The following is a 20,578-nucleotide window of genomic DNA, read 5'->3' as shown; positions in this document are numbered from 1 at the left end:
TGAAGACAGAAAACGGAATTTTTACCAGGGCTGGGTGGTGGAGGGAACTGAGAGTTGTTGTTTAAAGACTATAATGTTTTAATTTGAGATGATGAAAAGGTTTTGTAGACAGGTAGTAGTGATGGTTACAAACAATGTGGATACAATAATGCCTTGAAATGTATACTAAAACAGTCCAAACATTTCTGAAAAGGAAGTATTCTGCCAGAGAGTAAAACAGATCATAGAATGGAAAAAAGTGATTTAATGCTGTTACGAGAGTGGTCAGAGTTCAAGGAAACAGAAAGCTGACTGGAACACCTAGGAATTTAATGACAAAAAAATTGGCACTTGAAAACAGTTGGAGAAAGAACAACTTATTCAACAAATGTTGTTACTTTGCCACTGGGTGGGTATGGGTAGAGAAGAGAGGAACTGGATCTCACTCCAGACACCGTAATGAATTTTAGATGCACTAATGACTTAAATGCAAAGACTGCAATCAGAACTCAGGGTTGAAATGTTTAGGAAGTTGTAGCATGAGGAAGACATAAAGTTTTTATAAGAAAGACACAACATACATAGCCACTAGAGAAAAGATCATTACATCCATTAATCCATCTACCTACTGATGTAAAATTTCTATATATGTAAAAGACCACTAACAGAACAGTTAAATAAATAAATACAGTATACACTTCAAAGTCATCACTGAAAAGAATAACAGTGAATCTAAATATAATCCCAATATAAAACATTATGTAGAAAAATTGTAAGTTTCAGAAAAATATATACAATATGATATCAATTTTGTTGGAGATAAAAGAAAAAATACTCAACTGTATGTATAATTATACATCTAAGGAATGCTGATGCACCTAAACTAATGAGGAGACTTGAGTAAGCAGAGCCCTAAACTATTAACCGGGATTAATTCAGGTAATAGAGAAAGAAGTATAATTCTTTACATGTCTATTTTCATAGTGTTTGAAAATTTACAAAAACATATTCATATACCACTCATGCAACAAAAAGTTATAAAAAGCAATCTAGGGGCACCTGAGTGGGTCAGTCAGTTAATCGCCTGCCTTTTGCTGAGGTCATGATTGGCGGCGGCGGGGGGGGGGGGGGGTGTCTGATGGAGCTCTGGGTCAGGCTCTCTGCTAAGCTCCCTGCTTCTCCCTCTCCCTCTGCTCCTCCCCTCTCCTCATGCACTCTCTTTCCCTCTCCCTCATATAAATAGATAAAATCTTTTATAAGATCAATCTATAATTAGTAGCATGCAATAAACAATCTTAAAAGAAACTGTCCAGTGAAAAGGTCAAAAAACCCCTGAAAGAATGTTCACTTCATAAGAAAAAGGCTTTAACTTAAAATGAGCTCTCACAAATCAACAAGAGAAATATTTTAGAAACTTAATTTTTAAAAAATGAGCAAAAGTGGATAAATCAATGTCAGAACTAAAAAAGTTCAGCTTCATTGATAAATTCTACAAATGCAAATTAGAACAAGACATAACTTTGTACTCATCACCTTATCAAGTTGTTAACAACAAAAGCAAGAGAAAGAATTAGTGTACCTGGGTACTTTGAAACTGGAGGTTTGGTTGGATAAGTAGGTTTGAAACCTGGAAAAATAAATTTGATTCAATTCACCAGCCTTATCATTATAAAATTATGGATTTAATATTACTTTCTTATTTTTTATTTAAAAAGATCCATTACTTCTCAAAATGAAAAACACACCTGCTTTCCAAACTTTGGAATTCTACTTCTGGGAATTTAACTTAATACATATTTGCACAAGTACATAAGCATGCATATATATAAGAATGCCCACCAAAACCTTGTGTTTTATATGGAAATCCTAGAAGTTAACTGATAGTAAATTATAAAAATAATGTGCTCAGAATAAACACACATATCTTTAAAAAAATACCATCCAGGTAGTATCATACTACATAAGAAGTTGTATCTTTTTATCTGCCTAGTATTTCTTGGGCCTTTTAAAAAATATTTGCACATTTAGATCTGCCTTAACACCATTATATGTTGCTGATGCTTTTGATATAGTCTTTTTATAACCAATGATAAAAAATGATTAACAATCCCACAGGGAGTTTTGATTTTATTTTTTTAAAAGATCCTCATAGTTTCTCTTCACAAGCTTTTTCTCACAATTCTTTCAAAAACTAAACTTTAGGGGCACCTGAGTGGCTCAGTCAGTTAAGTGTCTGCCTTTGGCTCAGGTCATGATCTCAGGGTCCTGGGATCTTACCCACATCAGGCTCTTTGCTTTGAGGGGACCCTGCTTTTCCTTCTTTCTCTGACCCTTCCCCCACTTGTGATTTCTCTCTTTCTCTCAAATACATAAATAAAATCTTCAAAAAAAAAAAAAAACAACCTAAACTCTATTGGTGTTTTATAAACTCTTTCTGAAATGCTTATACTTCAACTCCTTCAAAAGAGCATATCAACAAACACTGCACCACAGTGTATATGTCCACAAGGCCCATGTGAGTAAACATGAATGGGTCAAGGAGTATAAATTTCATATGCAATCTTATCAGTCCACCAAAAAAGTATTTCCTTCCCTCCAAACCTCACAGCACTCAACTGAAGTACACAAGGAGGCTATCAGGTACTAGGTTTATAGGAAGTATAAATAGTATTCTCATTACCACATTAATATGCATAATTCTCCCAAATCTTTAAAATAGTACGGCCATAGAAAATATACAAATTAAAAGCCAGTATTCATGATCTGTTTGAGTTCAACACCTCCATGAAATCGTAAAGTCCACAGAAATGAGGTGACTTGAATAAGCAGAGCCAAACTAGGACCCTGATGAGGTTAGCCCAGGCTAATGCTCTTCCCACTATTCTGCTGTCTCGTGTTTTCTGAGACAGAGAGAGGCCAGAGAGAGCAGCCCTCAAATCAGGAAGATATTTCCTTCCATTAGAGCAAAATCAGCTTTCAAGTCTTACGTAGAGTAGCTGACAAGTAGTCCCTGCAACAAATCCTCCATTTCATTTTAATAAAAGATTTTTCCTGCCTTTTGGTTGCTTTGAAATTTAGGTTCAATTGCCAAATAAAAATGCGTAATGAAAACAAAAACAATAATTGTATGAAGTGGCAAGTGCTGGGGATGAGGGAAGACATTCAGGCCTTTTTCTGGAGATAGCAGAAATTTCCCAGTTTAAATTGTGCTACATAGAAACAAAACCAAAACCAAAACACTAAACTGGTTGCAGTCCAGCAACTGAGACATAGTCCTGGATCAGGAAGACACTCTAAAGGAGCCAACAGATCACCTTTAAAAGGAATAAAACAGCAAAGTCAATGACATGTTAAAAAATAGAAGCCCTAGAGGTACCTGGGTGGCTCAGTGGGTTAAAGCCTCTGCCTCAGCTCAGGTCATGATCCCAGACTCCTGGGATCGAGCCCCACATCAAGCTCTCTGCTCACCTGGGATCCTGCTTCCATCTCTCTCTCTCTCTCTCTCTGCCTGCTTCTCTGCCTACTTGTCATCTGTCTGTCAAATAACTAACTAACGAAATCTTAAAAATAAAATAGAAGCCATAGACCTTCCTCTTCACTAGTTTTAATCTGAGTGATGCTATATAAGTCATATGAGCTACCCTTAGAAGCTTCCTATATGCCAGGCACTGTGCTAAGTGCTAAATGTATCCCATTTACACTCTATGTAACTTGCCCAAGTTTACATACATTTTTAAATCTGCAAACTATGCCAGATAGTTTTAGAATAACTATATATAACAACCAAAATGGCTATAAACATGTCCTTCATCCTTTCATTACTAACAATGATGAATGAGTGTAAATCAAACAACAGTAAAGGATTTTTTGTTAATATACGCAGGAAGGACTAATCTGAATGACTCAAAATTGGAGGTTTTACATTGGGAGAAACTGATACTGAAAAACCAAATAACGTAGAATCAACTACTTGGGCATTACCGCTTTCATTTATATGAATTATACCTTTCATTCTTGACTTATTCATGTAAAAATTCTCATGCTTCAATTGATTTTAAAAGTGGTCCCTATACATTCTTAAAAATACTACCCAAGAGAAACTTATATACCCGTGTGATGTACATGATGTGTTAAAACCTTCTGAAAACATACAAAATCACAACACAGAAATCATCTCATGCCTCCATCATGGGAATAAACACAAGATAGAGTTAAATACTAAAATTTCTTCTTTTCAATGATTCAATATCATTGATATTGAATGATGCCAAAGAAATAATAAAAGCTAACACAAAAAGATGGAAAAAGACATTTGTACCTCTGATACATTTTGGCATCTCAGGCTCCCAAGTACTACTCCCACCACAGAACACTGGGTTGCTGCCATTCAGATAGAAGCCTGGGAAGCATTCAAATAGAACTGTATCTTGGTAGGAATATTTGTTTTTGATTCCTGATACCATTCTTCCATGTTCAACTACTGGATATTCACATTTGACCACTGAAAAATGGAGAAATTAATGGAAAGCTGCTTGAACGCAGGAGCAGAAAAAATAGCACAAGGTAATAATTTCCAGCAGGGAGAAACATACAAGGTATGAAAGCCCAGATGTTAATTAAAAGAAAAAATAAACCACCAAACAAACCTGTATGCATATATATATTTTAACTCTTGGGAAACAGATTTAGAGAAATCCAGTAACTTTTTTCCACCCCCAAAAGACTAGCATTACAGTATATTGGCTTTCCTACACTTTTTTCCCATTACTGATAAGGTTTGAGAAAGGCCTGCCCACCACATACAAATCTGGGGTAAGTTCAAGAGCAACTTTTAATGTTCTTTGCCGTACGGGTTTTTTTCAAGGTCATGTTGACACTGATCTCAGTAGCCTGGTTTTCTAGAAAGGTGGGAAACACCTTCTGAGAAGGCAATACTTGAGCTCAAAGTTAAAAGTTGAAAACCAGGCAGCCATGCAAAGAGAGGCAAAAAGGAAGTTCTCAGGTAGCAATAACATACACAAATGGAATGTTCAAGAAATGGAAAGGCCAGTGGAGTTAGGGCAGTGTTTTCCAAACATCTTGGCCGGCAATCCAGAGATCAAACAACACATTTCTTGCTGTAAACCAGTATATGAGCACACAGGCCTGAAATACAAGTTAGCCTCATAACAGAGGACTCTGCTAGTTTCCATTCTACTCTCCCTCTTAAGAAGTACACACGGGTCATGACCTCACAGATTGATTTCAGAATCGACTCATGGGCTTGGGAGAATTTGGAAACAAAACCACAGGGCTGAGCAGTGAGTATGACAGAACATGTTATGATATTAAATCCGAGCAGTAGATAAGGGCCGGAGAGTGGACAGCCTTTTCAACCAGAGGACTGCTCTTCCTCTGTTCCCAGGGATTCTGACTTTCCAGCAGCTGTCCTTTCCCTTTAGCCCAGGAAATTCCAGTAGCAATTCCTATAGCGCAGGTCGGCTTGTGATTCTCCTGGCTTGGGTTTAGCTCCAAAGGTGTCATTTCCTCACCTTCTGATTTGAAAGATTTCCCCTTGACGGAGAATTCTAGATGAAGTGCTGTGGGGTTTTTCCAGCAGCCTAGCAGATACTGTCTTCCAGTCTCCAGCGTTCCTCAGGACAAGTCAGCTGTCAGTCTTACTCCAGACGATGGTAGGGGGTGGGGAGGACAGTGTGACATGTGTTTCTTCTCCCCTCTCCCTGACTGCTTTTCCTTGTACACCTTTTGTTTTCAGTCACTTGACCCTGAGGGGTTCTTGGTAAATGAAAACAATGTATTTGTCCTGCTGGGGTCACTGACTTTCTTGGTTCTGTGAGGTTGTTGTTTTGGGACAAATGTGATTAATATTTGGCCCATGTTTATTCAAATTGGTGTCTACCCTGTTCTTTCACCTCTTTTTGAAGCTCCAACAGCCTGTATGTTTGACTTCTTGCTACTCTTCCACAGGTCTGTAAGTCTCTCTCTCTTTCTAGTATTTCTTTTCAAATCATATTCTCCTGACTTCAGGTTCACCGATTTTTGCACTGTTGTGCTAGATGGTTGTTAGTGGCAATAATGGCTTTCTTTATATCAGCTAGACACAATTTCCACACAGTAAAACTCATTCTTTTAAGAATACAGCTGTATTAGGGCTGACAAATGCAAATAATCATGTCATTACCACAATAAAGACACAGACAAGTTCCATTACCCCCAATACATCCTCATGCCCCTCTGTAATTGACCCTACACCCCCCCACACACACAATCACCTTTACCATCAGCCAAACACTGATCTGTTTTCTATCTCTGTACAGTTGCTTTTCCAGAATGTCGTAATGGGATCACAGCCTCTGACTCTGGCTTATTTCACTCAGCATAATACATCTGAGAGTCATTCGTGCTGCTGCATGGATTGGAGCTCACTCCTTTTAATTGCTGAGTTGCATTCCGCCATCTGGATCTACCACAGCTGCTAATCCATTTCACCAGTTGAAGGACAAGTGGGTTGTTCCCTATCTGGGGTGATTATAACTAAGGCAGCTGAACATTCTTATAAAGGTTCCTATATACACATGTTTTCATTTTACTTGGATTGATGAACTATATGGTACATTTAACTGTACAATAAATGAAAAAATGGGTTCCAAGTGGTCATACCACTTTGTATTCCTACGAGCAATGTACGAAAGTTCCAATTGCTCTATCCCATTGCTGGTATTTGTTATTAGTCATCTGATTTTTTTGTTTTGTTTTGTTTTAAAGATTTTATTGATTTATTTGACAGAGAGAGATTACAAGTAGGCAGAGAGGCAGGCAGAGAGAGGAGGAAGCAGGCTCCCTGCTGAGCAGAGAGCCCGATGCGGGACTCCGATCCCAGGACCCTGAGATCATGACCTGAGCCAAGGAAGCAGCTTAACCCACTGAGCCACCCAGGCGCCCTAGTCATCTGTTTTTAATTTCAGTCATTCTAATAGGTGTTTAGTGGTATCTATTTGTGTTTTTAAATTACATTTCTATAACTTCTAATTATATTGAGAAACTTTTCATGTATTTTTTTGCCACCCATATATCATGTTTACTGAAATGGGTCTATTCAAATATTTATTTTTATTTTTTTTAAATTGCTTTGTTTTCTATCTATTGAGCTGTGAGAATTCTTTATGTATCATAGTTAGAAGTCCATTATTAGGTATGTGCTTTGCAAATATTTTCTCCTAGTCTATGTTCATTTTTTCCCATTCTTTTAACACTTCTTTTGTAGATCAGAAGTTTTGAGTTTGGAACATCCAATTTTTTTTTTTCTTTAGAAGATCACACTTTATAGATGGTATTTAAAAAATCTTTGACTAGGTCACAAATATTGTTTGTTTTCTTGCAAAAGTCTTACAGTTTTACGTTTTCCATGTAAATCTGTGGTCCAATTTTCCCCCTAAATTTTATTAATTTTTAAAAAGATTTTATTTATTAGGGAGCAAGTGAGCACAAGCAGGGGAGAGTGGCAGAGGGAAAGGGAGAAGCAGGCTCCCCGCTGAGCAGTGAAACCTATGTGGGACTCAGTCCCAGGACCCTGGGATCATGACCTGGGCTGATGGCAGACACTTAACCGACTAAGCCACCCAAGTGCCCCAATTTATTAATTTTTAAGAATTTTTAAAATTTGAGTATAGTTGACACATGTTAGTTTCAGGTGTATAACATAGTGATTTACTATCTCTACATGTTACGCTAGTCTCACAAGTGTAGCTAACACCTGTCACCATACAATATTATTGACTACATTTCCTATGCTATATTTTTATTTCCATGATTTATTTATTTTCTAGTAGGAAGTCTGTATCTCTCCACTCTCCTTCACTGATTTTTTTTTCATCTCCCACCTTTTTTTCCTCTGGCAACCATCAGTTTGTTCTATTTATAGGTCTGCTTTCATTTTTGTTTTTTTTAGATTCCATGTATGAGTGGAATCATATGGTATTTTTCTGTCTCAGTCTAACTTATTCCACTTAGCATAGTACCCTCTAGGTCTATCTGTGTTTTTGCAAATGGCAAAAACCTCATCCTTTTTTATGGCTGTGTAATGCTCGTGTGTGTGTGTGTGTGTGTGTGCATGTGTTTCATAGCTTCTTTAGACATTCATCTATTCACGGCCATTTAAATTGCTTCTGTATCTTAACTATTATAAATAATGCTGCAATAAATAGGAGTGCATATCTTTTCAAATTAATGTTTTTGTTTTCTTTAGGTAAATGCCCAGCAGTGGAATTATTGAACCTCTATGATCCATTTTGAATAAACTTTGGCTTGTGTTGCTAACTTTGGTCAAGGTTTTTTTTGTTTTTCTTATTGTTGTTTTGTTTTGTTCTGTTTTTGTGTATGGATGTCTAATTTTGCTATATCATTTGTTAAAAACATTATTGTTTTTCCATTGAATTGTTTATATGCCTGTTGTTTATATACCTGGGCATAGCCCCAATGGGCAAAAAGAAGATGACTTATCAGGTTATGTATATCTCTGGGCGAGCCTTGGTTGGTATTTTGTGTCATCCAAGGAATTTGTCAATTTCATATATAAGTTATCATATTTATAAGCATAAAAGTTGCTTTCATAATGTAAGTTATCATATTTATAAACACAAAAGCTGCTTTCATAATATTCCCCTATTATTCCCTATTATCCCTTAAATGTCTATAGGATATTTAGTGTTGTCCTCTTTTTCATTCCTGATATTGGTATATTCCTTTTTTTTTCTTTCAGTCTGGCTATAACTTTATCTATTTTACTGATTTTTCTCCAAGAACCAGGAGTTGGTTTCATTAATTTACTTCTACAGATATTATCTCGTCTGTCTCCTTGATTTGAGTTTAGTCTGCTCTTCTTTTTAAGAATAGAGTATTGGGGCCGGCCCCCGGGTGGCTCAGTGGGTTAAGCCTCTGCCTTCAGCTCAGGTCATGATCCCAGGGTCCTGGGATCAAGCCCCGCATCAGGCTCTCTGCTCGGCAGGGAGCCTGCTTCCTCCTCTCTCTCTGCCTGCCTCTCTGCCTACTTGTGGTCTCTGTCTGCCAAGTGGATGAATAAAATCTTTAAAAAATAAATAGATAAATAAAAAGAAGAATAGATTATTGAGACTTCTGTTTTTCTAACATAACTATTTCATTAAATAAATTTTCTTCTAAGCAATGTTTTTGATGTGTCAAATTTGCTATTTTGATATGCCATGTTTTCATTTTTATTCAATTCAAAATTCTCTCTAAATTCTCTCATGAATTCTTCTTTGACTCAGGGGTTGGTCAGAAGTGTCTTGCATAATTATCAAATATTTGAAGATTTTCTAGGTCATCTGTTTTATTTCTACATTCATTCCATTGTAATCAGTTAATATATTCTGAATAATTTCAATTATTTGAAGTTTGTTAAAAATTATCATGCCCATTTTAGAGAATGTTCTATATGCACTTGAAAAGAGTAAATATTCGGGGGTGCCTGGGCTCAGGTCATGATCTTGGGGTCCTGAGATGGAGCCCCATATCAGGCTCCCTGCTCAGTGGGAAGCTTGCTTCTCCCTCTCCCCATCCCACCCATGATCTTTCTCTCTCTCTCTCTGTAATAAATAAATAAAATCTTAAAAAGAGGGAAAGGATAGTAAATATTTTGCTGCTATTCAGTGCTCCCTGTCTTCTAAGAGTCAAATCCCTTCTAGTGCCTCTCTGTTTTTGATCACTCTCCATTGTTAATATTGTTTTTTTTAATGTTTTGTTCAGAGCTATTCAATCTTGGTGGTTAGAGGGTTCGTCTTTTACAATTTATTCTGTAGCCAGAACTCTCAGATACCTTGTAATATAAAAAAAATACTTTCTTATTTTTAACCCAGTAGGTGTTGAATTTTTGGGTTCTTTCCAGAAAAAAATTCATAATTCATGCATATACACGGTAGATCACCATATATGAACTAGAATGCTGAGAAGAGATGGGATGAGGAGCAGGGAACTCTGCAACTAGAACTGATTTCACTTGAACCTGTATTAACCTACAAGGGAAGTCAATTTAACAGGAAGAGGAAGCACATACACACTAATTTTGTTCACTTACAGATAAAACTATTTACAAAATTCCAAGTTCAAGATTTACAAATGAAGAAGGAAATAAATGGAAATATCACTACCTTTACACTGAGGAGGGCTATTACTCCACTTGTTATCGTCAATACAAATAAGTTTGCTGTCTCCAACAAGTGAAAATTCATCTGGTCCATTTGAAGGATTACAAGTAAAAGTAATTAATTCATTATATTCAAATAGAGTTCTGTGACTATTGCTGTATTTTCCATTTTTTATTTTTTTAGGTGGATTACAGTAAATCTCTTAAAAAGGAAATAAAAAGAGGAAATAAAGGGCAAAAGGAAAAGTGTTAAGAAAGCAATATAAAGTCCTATGAACTACCTGCAGTAAATTCATTAACCATTTCTACAAGCTAGCTGTGAATCTAGTACCTATTTAGGCTTCTACGAGAAAATGAATGATCCCAAATTCAAACCATGCACAAATAAACTTTCAAAACACAAAACTCATTTTCTTAAATAGCTATATGAAATACTTATTATTACTTTATAAGGCCATGCTAAGTTTTGTTCTGGTCACCATAAATTCTACTGAAATTTTAATGAGAAGACATGCTTGTGATTGAAAATAAAATTCACTGCTAGCTGAGAAATTCTTTAAATATATCCATTTGCAAATTATACACACACACACACACACACACGCACGCACGCTGAATGAGTGATTCACATGAGTGAATCAATTCAAATGAGTGATTCACAATAATGCCAAGATATTGTCTTTCTTCCCTTTCATCCTTATGAACATACAGTGAAATTTTCCAAGGCTACAAATTGTGTGCTTTCACAACATACTGAATCCAGATGTCCTTCTTTAAGCCAAATATTAAAGAGATTCGCAAAAATGTAAAACAATCACAGTATTTTCAGTATCTGTGTCAGAAAATTTATTTTTCATAAAAAATACTGTGTACCTTAATGTATTGGGCTTACTATGACTAAACATGAATGAATAATTATTTTTAAAACTTTTCATTTTTTATTCCAATATAATGAATATCAATAAGCACAGCCCACATAAAGAAAAGTTCTTTGGGATCTTTGTCAATTTAAAAGCATAAAGGGGATCTGAGGCCCAAAAGATTGAGGCTTGCTTATCTAAACTCTAAAATGAAAATTTACTTACTATGACATGTTGGAAATTCATCACCCCAATACACATCATCTCCACGACGGTGACAAATTATAGCTTGTTTTCCAGATAAGTAAAAACTGAGAAAAGAAAAACTACTGTTTTCTCTATTAGTTAACAAGATACACATAAAAATGAAAATTTTAATACTGTTGCTTTTCTACACAACAGTAGTTTGAGGAAGAAGTTTCTCAAATAACATATAGTGAAAGTGCTAACCATATCTGCAATTAATTGAATAGAGTTTCTAGGGGTACCTGGGTGGCTTAGATGGCTAAGCATCTGCCTTGAACTTGGGTCATGATCCCAGGGCCCCTGGGGTGGAGCCCCACATCAGGCTCCCTGCCGAACAAGAAGCCTGCTTCTCCCTCTCCCTCTGCTTGCCACTCCCCCTGTTTGTGCTCCCTCTCTGTCAAATAAATGAAAAATTCTAAATAAATAAATAAGTAAAATTTCTACATTTGAACCCTCATTGATAAAAAGCAGAGATGTCTAAATAAATCTTCTGTACCTGTCAGTCTGGCCTCTTTGCTATCTCCAGCAATCACATTACACATTCATTTCTACATCTATGTTCACACCACTCTTCTCAGTGAAAACAACAACTGAATAGAGAGAGTAGGCCCTAGAGCTTGCCTATCTGGCTCTGAGTCTCAGCTTTTTGACTCACTTTCTGTCTGAGCTCAGGCAAGTCCCTTAATGCTCCCCTTCCTCAGCTTCCTCATCTATGAAAAGGGGAACAGTGCATACTTCATGGGATAGTTTCCAGGATTAGATGAGTTAGCATCTGGTACATACTGAGTGCTTAGGGTAATTTTTAGCTCTTGTTAATATTCTTTAGGTAAGAATCTTTTCTGGGGCTAGCTCAGGAATATAACTCAATGAAATATTCTCTTGTGATTTAAATTCATGGTATTCTCTTCTCCTGCTGGACTCTTACCGTAATAAGCATGAATAATTCTATTTATTTGCTACTTCTCATTTATTATTTTGTTTTGACATGTCTCTATACATTGTGTTACTCAACAAGGCTACAGATTTTTTGAGAAGAGACTATACCTTAAACTTGTCTGCCTAGCAGGCTTGCTCTATGTAACTACTAACTAGATGTTCCAATATTTTTACTTGATCAAATTAAAACAAATAGTTGGTTAAATGGTTTATATAGGATCCAGTTGCCTTTTCTCTACGTTATGGTATTTAGGGAAGGATTCTGGGAAAACACAAAGTAGGAAGCACTAACAGTCTGTCTTCTTAGCCAGACAACATCTGCAATGGCAGAATCTGCCTAATGAACTATTTTGGAGCTCAGGAGTCTGATGATGGCTTGCAACTTCCAAGGAAAGACTTGGACAGGTAAATTGCATTGATTTCAGTCACTATCACCTTAGCGCAGTGTCTCCCACCCACAGCAGACAGCTCTGTATGAGTTCCTGGAGCAGCTTAGAAGCAGTTCTGGGGAGCCAGGGTGGGCAAAAAGGACCCTGTCCTCCAAATACTGGGGACCTGTGCTCTTATCACTGAATTCTGAATTCCAATCACAGTGAAACATTCAAAGAGGTGGGCAGCCACTGTCGTCATACCTACCCCTAACTCTTGTAAGCCCCTTGCTAACTATCTAAAGTGACTTCCAGGGGATGTAAGGATCCAGGACTATTTGCTCCCCACTTCATTTTTCACTTTTTTCCCTTTCCAGAGAGCTAGACATTAAAGACTAGAATATTCAAAACCAACTGCATATGTGAAGAAAGTTAAGAAGTGAGTGTGCGTGCCCAAGGAAAGTCTCTGGAAAGACTGTTAGTTTAAATATCAGGCTCATAAAATATAGGATGAGCCCGGATGTCCATCGACAGATGAATGGATAAAGAAGATGTGAAACAGATATAGATAGATAGATAGAGATAGAGATAATGGAATATTACTTGCCATTTGTAACAACATAGATGGAACTAGAGTGTATTATGCTAAGTGCAATAAGTCAGTCAGAGAAAGATAAATATTTTATTATTTCATTCTTAAGTGGAATTTAAGAAACAAAACAGATGAACATAGGAGAAGGGAAAGAAAAATAAAATAAGATTCAATCAGAGAGGGGGACAAACCGTAAGATACTCTTAACTATAGAAAACAAATGGAGGGTTGCTGGAGGGGAGGTGGGGGAGGGGTGGGGTTACTGGATGATGGGCATGAAGGAGGGCACTTGGTATAGTTAGCACTAGGAGTTCAATGCAAATGATGTATCACTAAATTCTATCCCTAAAACTAATAATAGAGTATACATAAATTAAATTGATTTTAAATTGACAGTAAATAAAGGTCAGCCTGATCCTCAGCACAGATACCCTACCATAACCACAAAAATATGAACAGTAACAGAAAACATTGGCCCTAGCGAAAGGGAGGAATTCAAATGTCCAGTATTCCACACACACACAAAATTACAAGATACACAGTGAAACTGGAAAGCTTGGCCCATTGAAGAAAAAAAATAAATCAACAGAAACTGTTTCTGAAAAAGACCTGATGGCAGATCTACTAGACAGAGACTTCAAAATAACTTCAAAATAACTATCTTAAACATGCTCAAAGAACTTCTCAAAGGAAGAACAGGAGAAAGTCAATTAAATGATATATGAATGAAATGGGCATGTCAATAAGGTGACAGAAAACCTTAAAAGAAATTCTGGAGCATAGAAGTAAAATAACTGGGATATTAAGAATTCACTAGAGGCACTGAAAGCAGATTTGAGCACCAGAAGAAATAAGTGAACATGAAGCTAGAACAACAGAAATTACTGAGTCTGAGGAAAAGAAAGAAAAAAGAGTGAAGAAAAGTGAGCAGAACCAAAGGGACTTGTGGGACACCATTAAATAGACCAACATATACATTATGGGAGTCCCAGAAGGATAAGAAAGACGGGGCGGAGAGAATATCTCATGGCTGACGTCCCAAATGTGAAGAAAGACATGAATATAAACATCCAAGCAGCTCAACAACCTCCAGGAAAAATGAACTCAAAGAGTAACTAAGACAGTTAATAAACTTTCAAAAGACAAACACAAAAAGAGAGTCTCAAAGGCAGAAAGAGAGAAGTGAGTCATTATACAAGGGAGCCTCAATAATATTATCAGCAGATTTTTAATCAGAAGCTTTGAAGGCTAGAAGATAGTGGGACAGTATACGCCAAAAAGTGCTAGAAGGAAAAAACTGTCAACCAATAAACATCAATCCAGGAAAACTACCTTTCAAAAGTGAAGAGGAAACTAAGATTTTATAACAGAAGCTGAGGGGACTCAGTGACCACTAGATGTCCCCTGCAAGAAGGTGGTGGGTATTATAGAGGGCACGGATTGCATGGAGCACTGGGTGTGGTGAAAAAAATAATGAATACATACTATTTTTCTGAAAATAAATAAATCAATTTAATTGAAAAAAATTACAGTTAAAAAAAAAAAGAAGTAAGAAATGCTCAAGGGAGTCCTGCAAGATGAAATGAAAGAACTCTGAAAGTATCTTTGAGTCATATGGAGAAATAAATATCTCATTAAATGTAAATATATTGGTCATTTTAACAGCTTATCTTATTGTATAAGTGCAATTTTTGTTTTCTTTATAACCTAAGAGTCTAATACATTAAAGGGGGAAAAAAAAGAAATGTAAAGCACAGTGTTACTGTAACTTTGGTTTTTAACTCCAAATCTTGTTTTCTACATAATTTAAAGGACTAATTTAAAAGTAAGATTAGTTTATGTTTTGGAGCACACGATGTAGAAAGATGTAATTTTGTATAATAAACAATCAAAGGGGGTGGGAGTGGAGTTCTAAAGGATCAGAGTTTTTGTATGTTATGACATTAAACTGGTACAAATTCAAATTAGAGTGTTATAACTTTAGGATATTAAATATAATCCCCTATGATAACCATATAGAAAATAGCCATAGAATATACATAAAAGGAAATGAGAAAGGAACTTAAACATTTCAATACAAAAAATCAAATAAACAAAGACACTACTGCAGGAAATGAGGGCCAGAACAAAGCTGTAAGGCAGACAGAAAACAAACAGCACAGTGACAGCAGTAACAGACTCCTTATCAGTAATTACTTCAAATTTAAATGGATTAAATCCCTCTAATTGAGAGACAGAGATTGGTAGAATGGATGAAAATACATGATTTAACATATGCTACTACAAGAGACTTACTTTTAGATCCAAGGACAAAACAGGTTGAAAGTAAATGGACTGAAAAAAGATATTTTAGCAAATAATAACCAAAAGACAGTAAGGCTGACTATACTAATATCAGACCAAATAGACTGTAAGTCAAAAAAGGATACAAGAGACAAAGGACATTATACATCACCAAAGGGTTTATACAGTAAGAAGATTTAACAGTTGTAAATATTTATGCCACCTGATAACATACCACCATAACATATGAAGCAAAACCTGACAGAATCGAACAAAGAAATATGCATTTCTACATAATAGGCATTCCTACTAGCTGGCGACTTCAAGAACACAACATTTCTGTGAGTCCTCTTTCGAATCTGAGAGTTGGCATTTTAAATGGGGTGCACTTTGCCAAGGATAAAGTCACCGTGATTACTACTACATTTTTGATGCTCACAATAAACTTATTATAGGTATATAAATATGAGACAATTTTGCTTTCCTTCAGAATTGATTTCTTTGAATTAATTATGTATCTTTTCAGTCTCTTTAAAAAACCCAAGGGTTGTTTGGCTGAAAGTGCAACATTTACGGAAATACTTGAGGAGCAAAACAAAAATGGAGTTAGTAACATTTACCTCATTTCCTCTAAGGAGCAACTTACCCCTCATTACAATAAAAGTAAGCTGCATTTTCAAATTGAAAGGAATAATTTGGGGCATACACTTCGCCATTTTCAAGTCTTGGAGTTGTACATTCTTTCTCTAAAATAAAATTTTAAAATTTGTTTTTTTAAACACCAATTTCAAAACAGATTTAAATCAAAGTCAAAATTCTGTACTACTCTCTGCAGTTAATGCAATATCATTTTCTGTAACTAACCGGTATACAAACTTAAAATTCACATTAAACCTGATAAACAATTGCCAAGAAAAAGATCCCCTGGCAATTTCTTAAATACTGGAAAAATACTGCTCCCTGAAACCAATTTTCACATGAGAAAATCTTGCTGTGGTGGGAAAAAAATTAAAGAAAAAAAAATTAAAATTTTTTAAAAATTTTAAATTTAAAAATTAAAAAAAAAAATTAAAGAAAAAAAAAGAAATGTAAAAAGTAGTAGTGGAAAATGGACCCCCAAATTTGTAAAAATCTCTAGAGAAAGCAAAATACAATTTTGTTTTTTTTGTTGTTGTTGTTGTCGTTGTTTACTTACTGTAACAAGCTTCTTCAATAGGATACCATGAGTGATTTTGCTCACAGTAAGTCACAACAGAGCTCAGAGGTATGTATCCTGGGAGACACTGATACTTTATAGCTTCCCCAACTTCATAATAATTTTTAAGGGGACTGCTGAGGATCATATATTCATATTTTGGTGGCTCACCACAGGCATCTAGGGATAAGAGATTAAGAACATGAAAATATTTTCGGTATTTTTTTTATGCATTTTAAAAAATACACGTATTTATCTCATGCACCAGCCAAGGACTGTGATCTGACGGGGTGTAGGTAACACTGAATAAATGGAAAGATCCTTGGCAGGCTTTTAATGATACTTACATGCTTTTACCCAGGTGGCGGAGGAGTGGAGGATGTGCCCTGCTTGCTTTAAGTAACAGGCTATCAGCATTTTATTTGATGGGAAATAAGCTGAATGTTCATGCAACAATAAATTGAAGAGACAAAATCAATGTTTATGATCTTAAAATATATATAGGTATGCAACTTTCCCCACTTTTTTCTAAATTCATTTAAAAACTCGCCTCTCCCCTAAGAAGCCTTCTGTAGTACACAGCACCCTGCTCCAGTGACTCTTCCACTGTCTGAAACAAAGTAATGATAACTCGTCACCTCAGGCTCAGTCTCCTCGTAGAAAGCAACTTCCCAGAGGTCAGGGATTGTAGGTCTTTTTTCTATGGCACTGTATATCCAGTGGGTGCTTCAGAAATGCTAGAACTATCTTGGAACTCTGGAGTCTGATGATGGCTTGCAACTTCAAGGAAAGACTTGGACAGGTAAATTGCATTGATTTCAGTCAATATCATTGATGGAAATACATCATTGACAATATCATTATGGGAAAATAATGTTGCTTTTTGGGGCATTACAATACTTGAACAATAGATACCATTATATAATCCCACAGTCTGCATGCAGAAAATTCCCTGATGTTCCAGGGGAATTTCAGGAAATTGAAAGTGCTCTACTATAGAGCAATCCAACTGTTTGCCTCTACACATGCAAAAATCCTACAATGCTCCCTAGCCTTGCAAAAATTAAAATAACTCTCTGACCCCAGCACAAACCCACAGTCCTGCCTAAAACACTACCTTCAGAAAATCATGTTCTCCGACCTAAACTGGTATTGCAATGAAACCTGACCTACCCACTATGTTTCCTATGGCCACCCAACCGAGTTTTAAATTTTCTTTGCTACCTCAAAGACAGACTCTTGTGTTTACACCTGTCAATTGTAGTTCTCATTTCCCACTCACTTCTGGGCCTATGAAAATCAGTCAAATTACTTTCAAAGTCACTAGTTAGGGCTCCTGGGGGGCTCAGTCATTAAGCATCTGTCTTTGGTTCACGTCAGGATCCCAGGGTCCTGGGATCGAGTTCTATGTTGGGCCCCCTGCTCGTCTGGAAGCCTGCTTCTCCCTCTCCTACTCCCCCTGCTTGTGTTCTCTCGCGCGCGGAGTCTCTCAATGTCAAATAAATAAAATCTTCAAAAAAAAAAAAGTCATTAGTTGACTCCATTTTTGGTAAATTGATTTTAATAATTTATTCCCCAATAATATTAGTTACTCTGTCTATAACTTCTGCAGCCATTGATCCCTTTTTGCTCTCTCCTGCCTGAAAAGCTCTCTCCCCGATTTAAGCACACCACCCAGTTTGGCAGGGAACACAGGATGTATGCATGCAGGACACTCAATGTACAAAGTTCCATCTTTCCTCTTGAATAAGTTGTTAAATTCCCTGCTCTTTTCATAAATATATATATAATCTCAACACTTACGATTACAGAAACACTGTCCCCTCTCCCTTCCGGCGGGGGGGGGGGGGGGTTTGCAGGCTTGCTCTCCTGCCTCCTTTGGTTGCTTCTCAAATAAACTTTCCTTGCTGCATATCTAATGTCTCTGTGATTGGTTTTGCTTTGCATCAGGCAGATGGACTTGAGTTTGGTTCCACCTGGAAAGTGTCATGCTCTCTCAGATAACATTAGGAAGCCAGCGTGTGACCTCTTGCTCAACAAACAAGATAGACAGTTTTCACACATGCCCAGCAAACAAGAGTTTTCACAACTCAAATGCCTGTTCTGTCTCTCTAATTCCACCTTTCCCTCCAGCTCAAACCACTGCCATTTCTTCTCTAGAGTGCGACCAGGCCCTCTTAGCCACCTCGCCACCCTTCATTCATTTCATGTTTCACACTGCTGCCAGAGTCATGCTGACAGGACACAGTGACCAAAGCTCTTCCAAGTGATATCTTTCAATGACTTACCAATGCCGTCATGACAATGTCTAGGGCTCCCTATCATGGCCAGCAGTCTTGTAAAGCCCGTCATTACCAGGACTCTGCTCACTTGTGCATCCTATTCCCAAGCCCTATTCAATTCCTGGCAATGACCTCAATTATGTCCGCACTCCAGACCTCAATTATGTCCGCACTCCAGACCTCCCTGCCTCAATTAACTTCAGCTTTGAGCAGAGACCCCCACATGCCTCCCACCCTCTCACCCACTCATCCTTCATTTTCAGCTGACAGGCCACTTCTTGTGGCTCTTGACATGTGTCAGCAAAACCTGGGTTAAGGAACACCCAGGTGGCTCAGCCAGTTAAGCTTCTGCCTTCAGCTCAGGTCATAATCCCAAGGTCCTCGGTTGGAGTACCGCATCCTGCTCCCTCCTCTACAGGAAGCCTGCTTCTCCCTCTGCCTGCCGCTCCCCCTGCTTGTGCTCCCTCTCTCTCTGACAAATAAATAAAATCTTTAAAAACAACAGGGGTGAGTCTCCTTGCGATCCACATTTACTTCATCCACAGACAACCCCACAGCGGGACTCGTTATTGTCTCTGCTCCCTACCAGACTGCTGCCGCTGAGGACTATGGGGGACACCTCACTGCACCTGTAACACCAAGCGCCAGAGCTGAATGAGCGCCGCTGTCAGTTCCAGACACTCTTAGACCAAAGCGCATATCCTTTTCTGCTCAGCCAACTTCTTCCAAAGATATCTGTAAATCATAATTTTTTCTTTGTTGTTGTATGCCTGTCTTCAACTTTTTTTCATTGGTTAAATGATAGCTCTTTCCCTTAATCGGGTATTTGATTTCTTTCATGTCAAAATATTTATGCTTTCTTGGGCGCCTGGGTGGCTCAGTGGTTAAGCCGCTGCCTTCGGCTCAGGTCATGATCTCAGGGTCCTGGGATCGAGGCCCGCATCGGGCTCTCTGCTCAGCAGGGAGCCTGCTTCCTCCTCTCTCTCTCTCTCTGCCTGCCTCTCTGCCTACTTGTGATTTCTCTCTGTTAAATAAATAAATAAATAAATCTTAAAAAAAAAAAATTTATGCTTTCTTGTTTTATTTTGACCCCATTCTCCATTATTGCTATTCTTAGAAAGAGCATTTTAACATGATTAAAGGAGAACTCCAAATAATGGGGATTTTATTTTCTCCGAAGTACAGTTACTGAAGACTCTACATCTTGTATCTTAATACAATAGTGATGATACTATTAATAATTTTAGAAATAACAAACATCCAGCACTACCTCTTTTCTTTTCTTTCTTTCTTTTCTTTTTTTTTTTTGGAGTTGGATGTCCTTTATTCAAGGGAACACAATCCACAGATTGAGGGAATGCAGTGACTTTCATGTTCTGGAGCACTATTCCTGAGGGATTTGGAGCAAGAAGGAGATTTATAGAACTTTCCAAGAGGAAACTCAGAAACAGAGCATGATTGGCTGGGAGACTGGATATCTCTTTATAAGGTTAGCCAGCCCAATTCCTCAGGAAAGTCCCCTAAGCTTTGAGGATGGTGATTGGGGTATGCTGGATGTCCCTGTCAGTTGTTTCCCATAAGTGCAGGCAGACTTAGAGTTAAATCTGTGATGTGAACCAAGTCACTGGGACTCCATTTTGTGGGTCCTGATATATGGTTTAACTTTATCAATTGCCTA

At 37.3% G+C, this 20,578-nt stretch overlaps 2 protein-coding genes across 25 annotated transcripts in view; both read right to left on the bottom strand.

Annotated features, from left to right (window-relative positions):
• The window catches only part of CR1L (complement C3b/C4b receptor 1 like), a gene marked incomplete at its 5' end in the record, with an annotated part of 178,044 nt that overhangs the window by 33,062 nt on the left and 124,404 nt on the right, over positions 1–20,578 (bottom strand). The gene's annotated exons all lie outside the window — the stretch shown is intronic.
• The window catches only part of LOC309850286 (membrane cofactor protein-like), a 34,586-nt gene that overhangs the window by 8,681 nt on the left and 5,327 nt on the right, over positions 1–20,578 (bottom strand). For 7 of the 24 annotated variants that reach the window (XM_082704028.1, XM_082704027.1, XM_082704010.1 and 4 more), the window contains exons 2-7: positions 16,619–16,798; positions 16,070–16,169; positions 11,224–11,309; positions 10,143–10,340; positions 4,298–4,480; positions 1,559–1,606 (exon numbers count right to left, since the gene is read on the bottom strand). The exons of 1 other annotated variant lie outside the window; for it this stretch is intronic. In XM_082704028.1, coding sequence (XP_082560154.1) covers positions 1,559–1,606; positions 4,298–4,480; positions 10,143–10,340; positions 11,224–11,309; positions 16,070–16,169; positions 16,619–16,798 — 795 coding nt within the window. The remainder of the gene's footprint in view (positions 1–1,558; positions 1,607–4,297; positions 4,481–10,142; positions 10,341–11,223; positions 11,310–16,069; positions 16,170–16,618; positions 16,799–20,578) is intronic. 16 more of the 24 variants (XM_082704017.1, XM_082704018.1, XM_082704024.1 and 13 more) reach the window with 6 other exon arrangements.

This window comes from Mustela nivalis (assembly GCF_964662115.1).
Source record: "Mustela nivalis genome assembly, chromosome: 16".
NCBI lineage: Eukaryota > Metazoa > Chordata > Mammalia > Carnivora > Mustelidae > Mustela > Mustela nivalis.
This window is presented reverse-complemented; position numbering and strand designations above follow the sequence as displayed.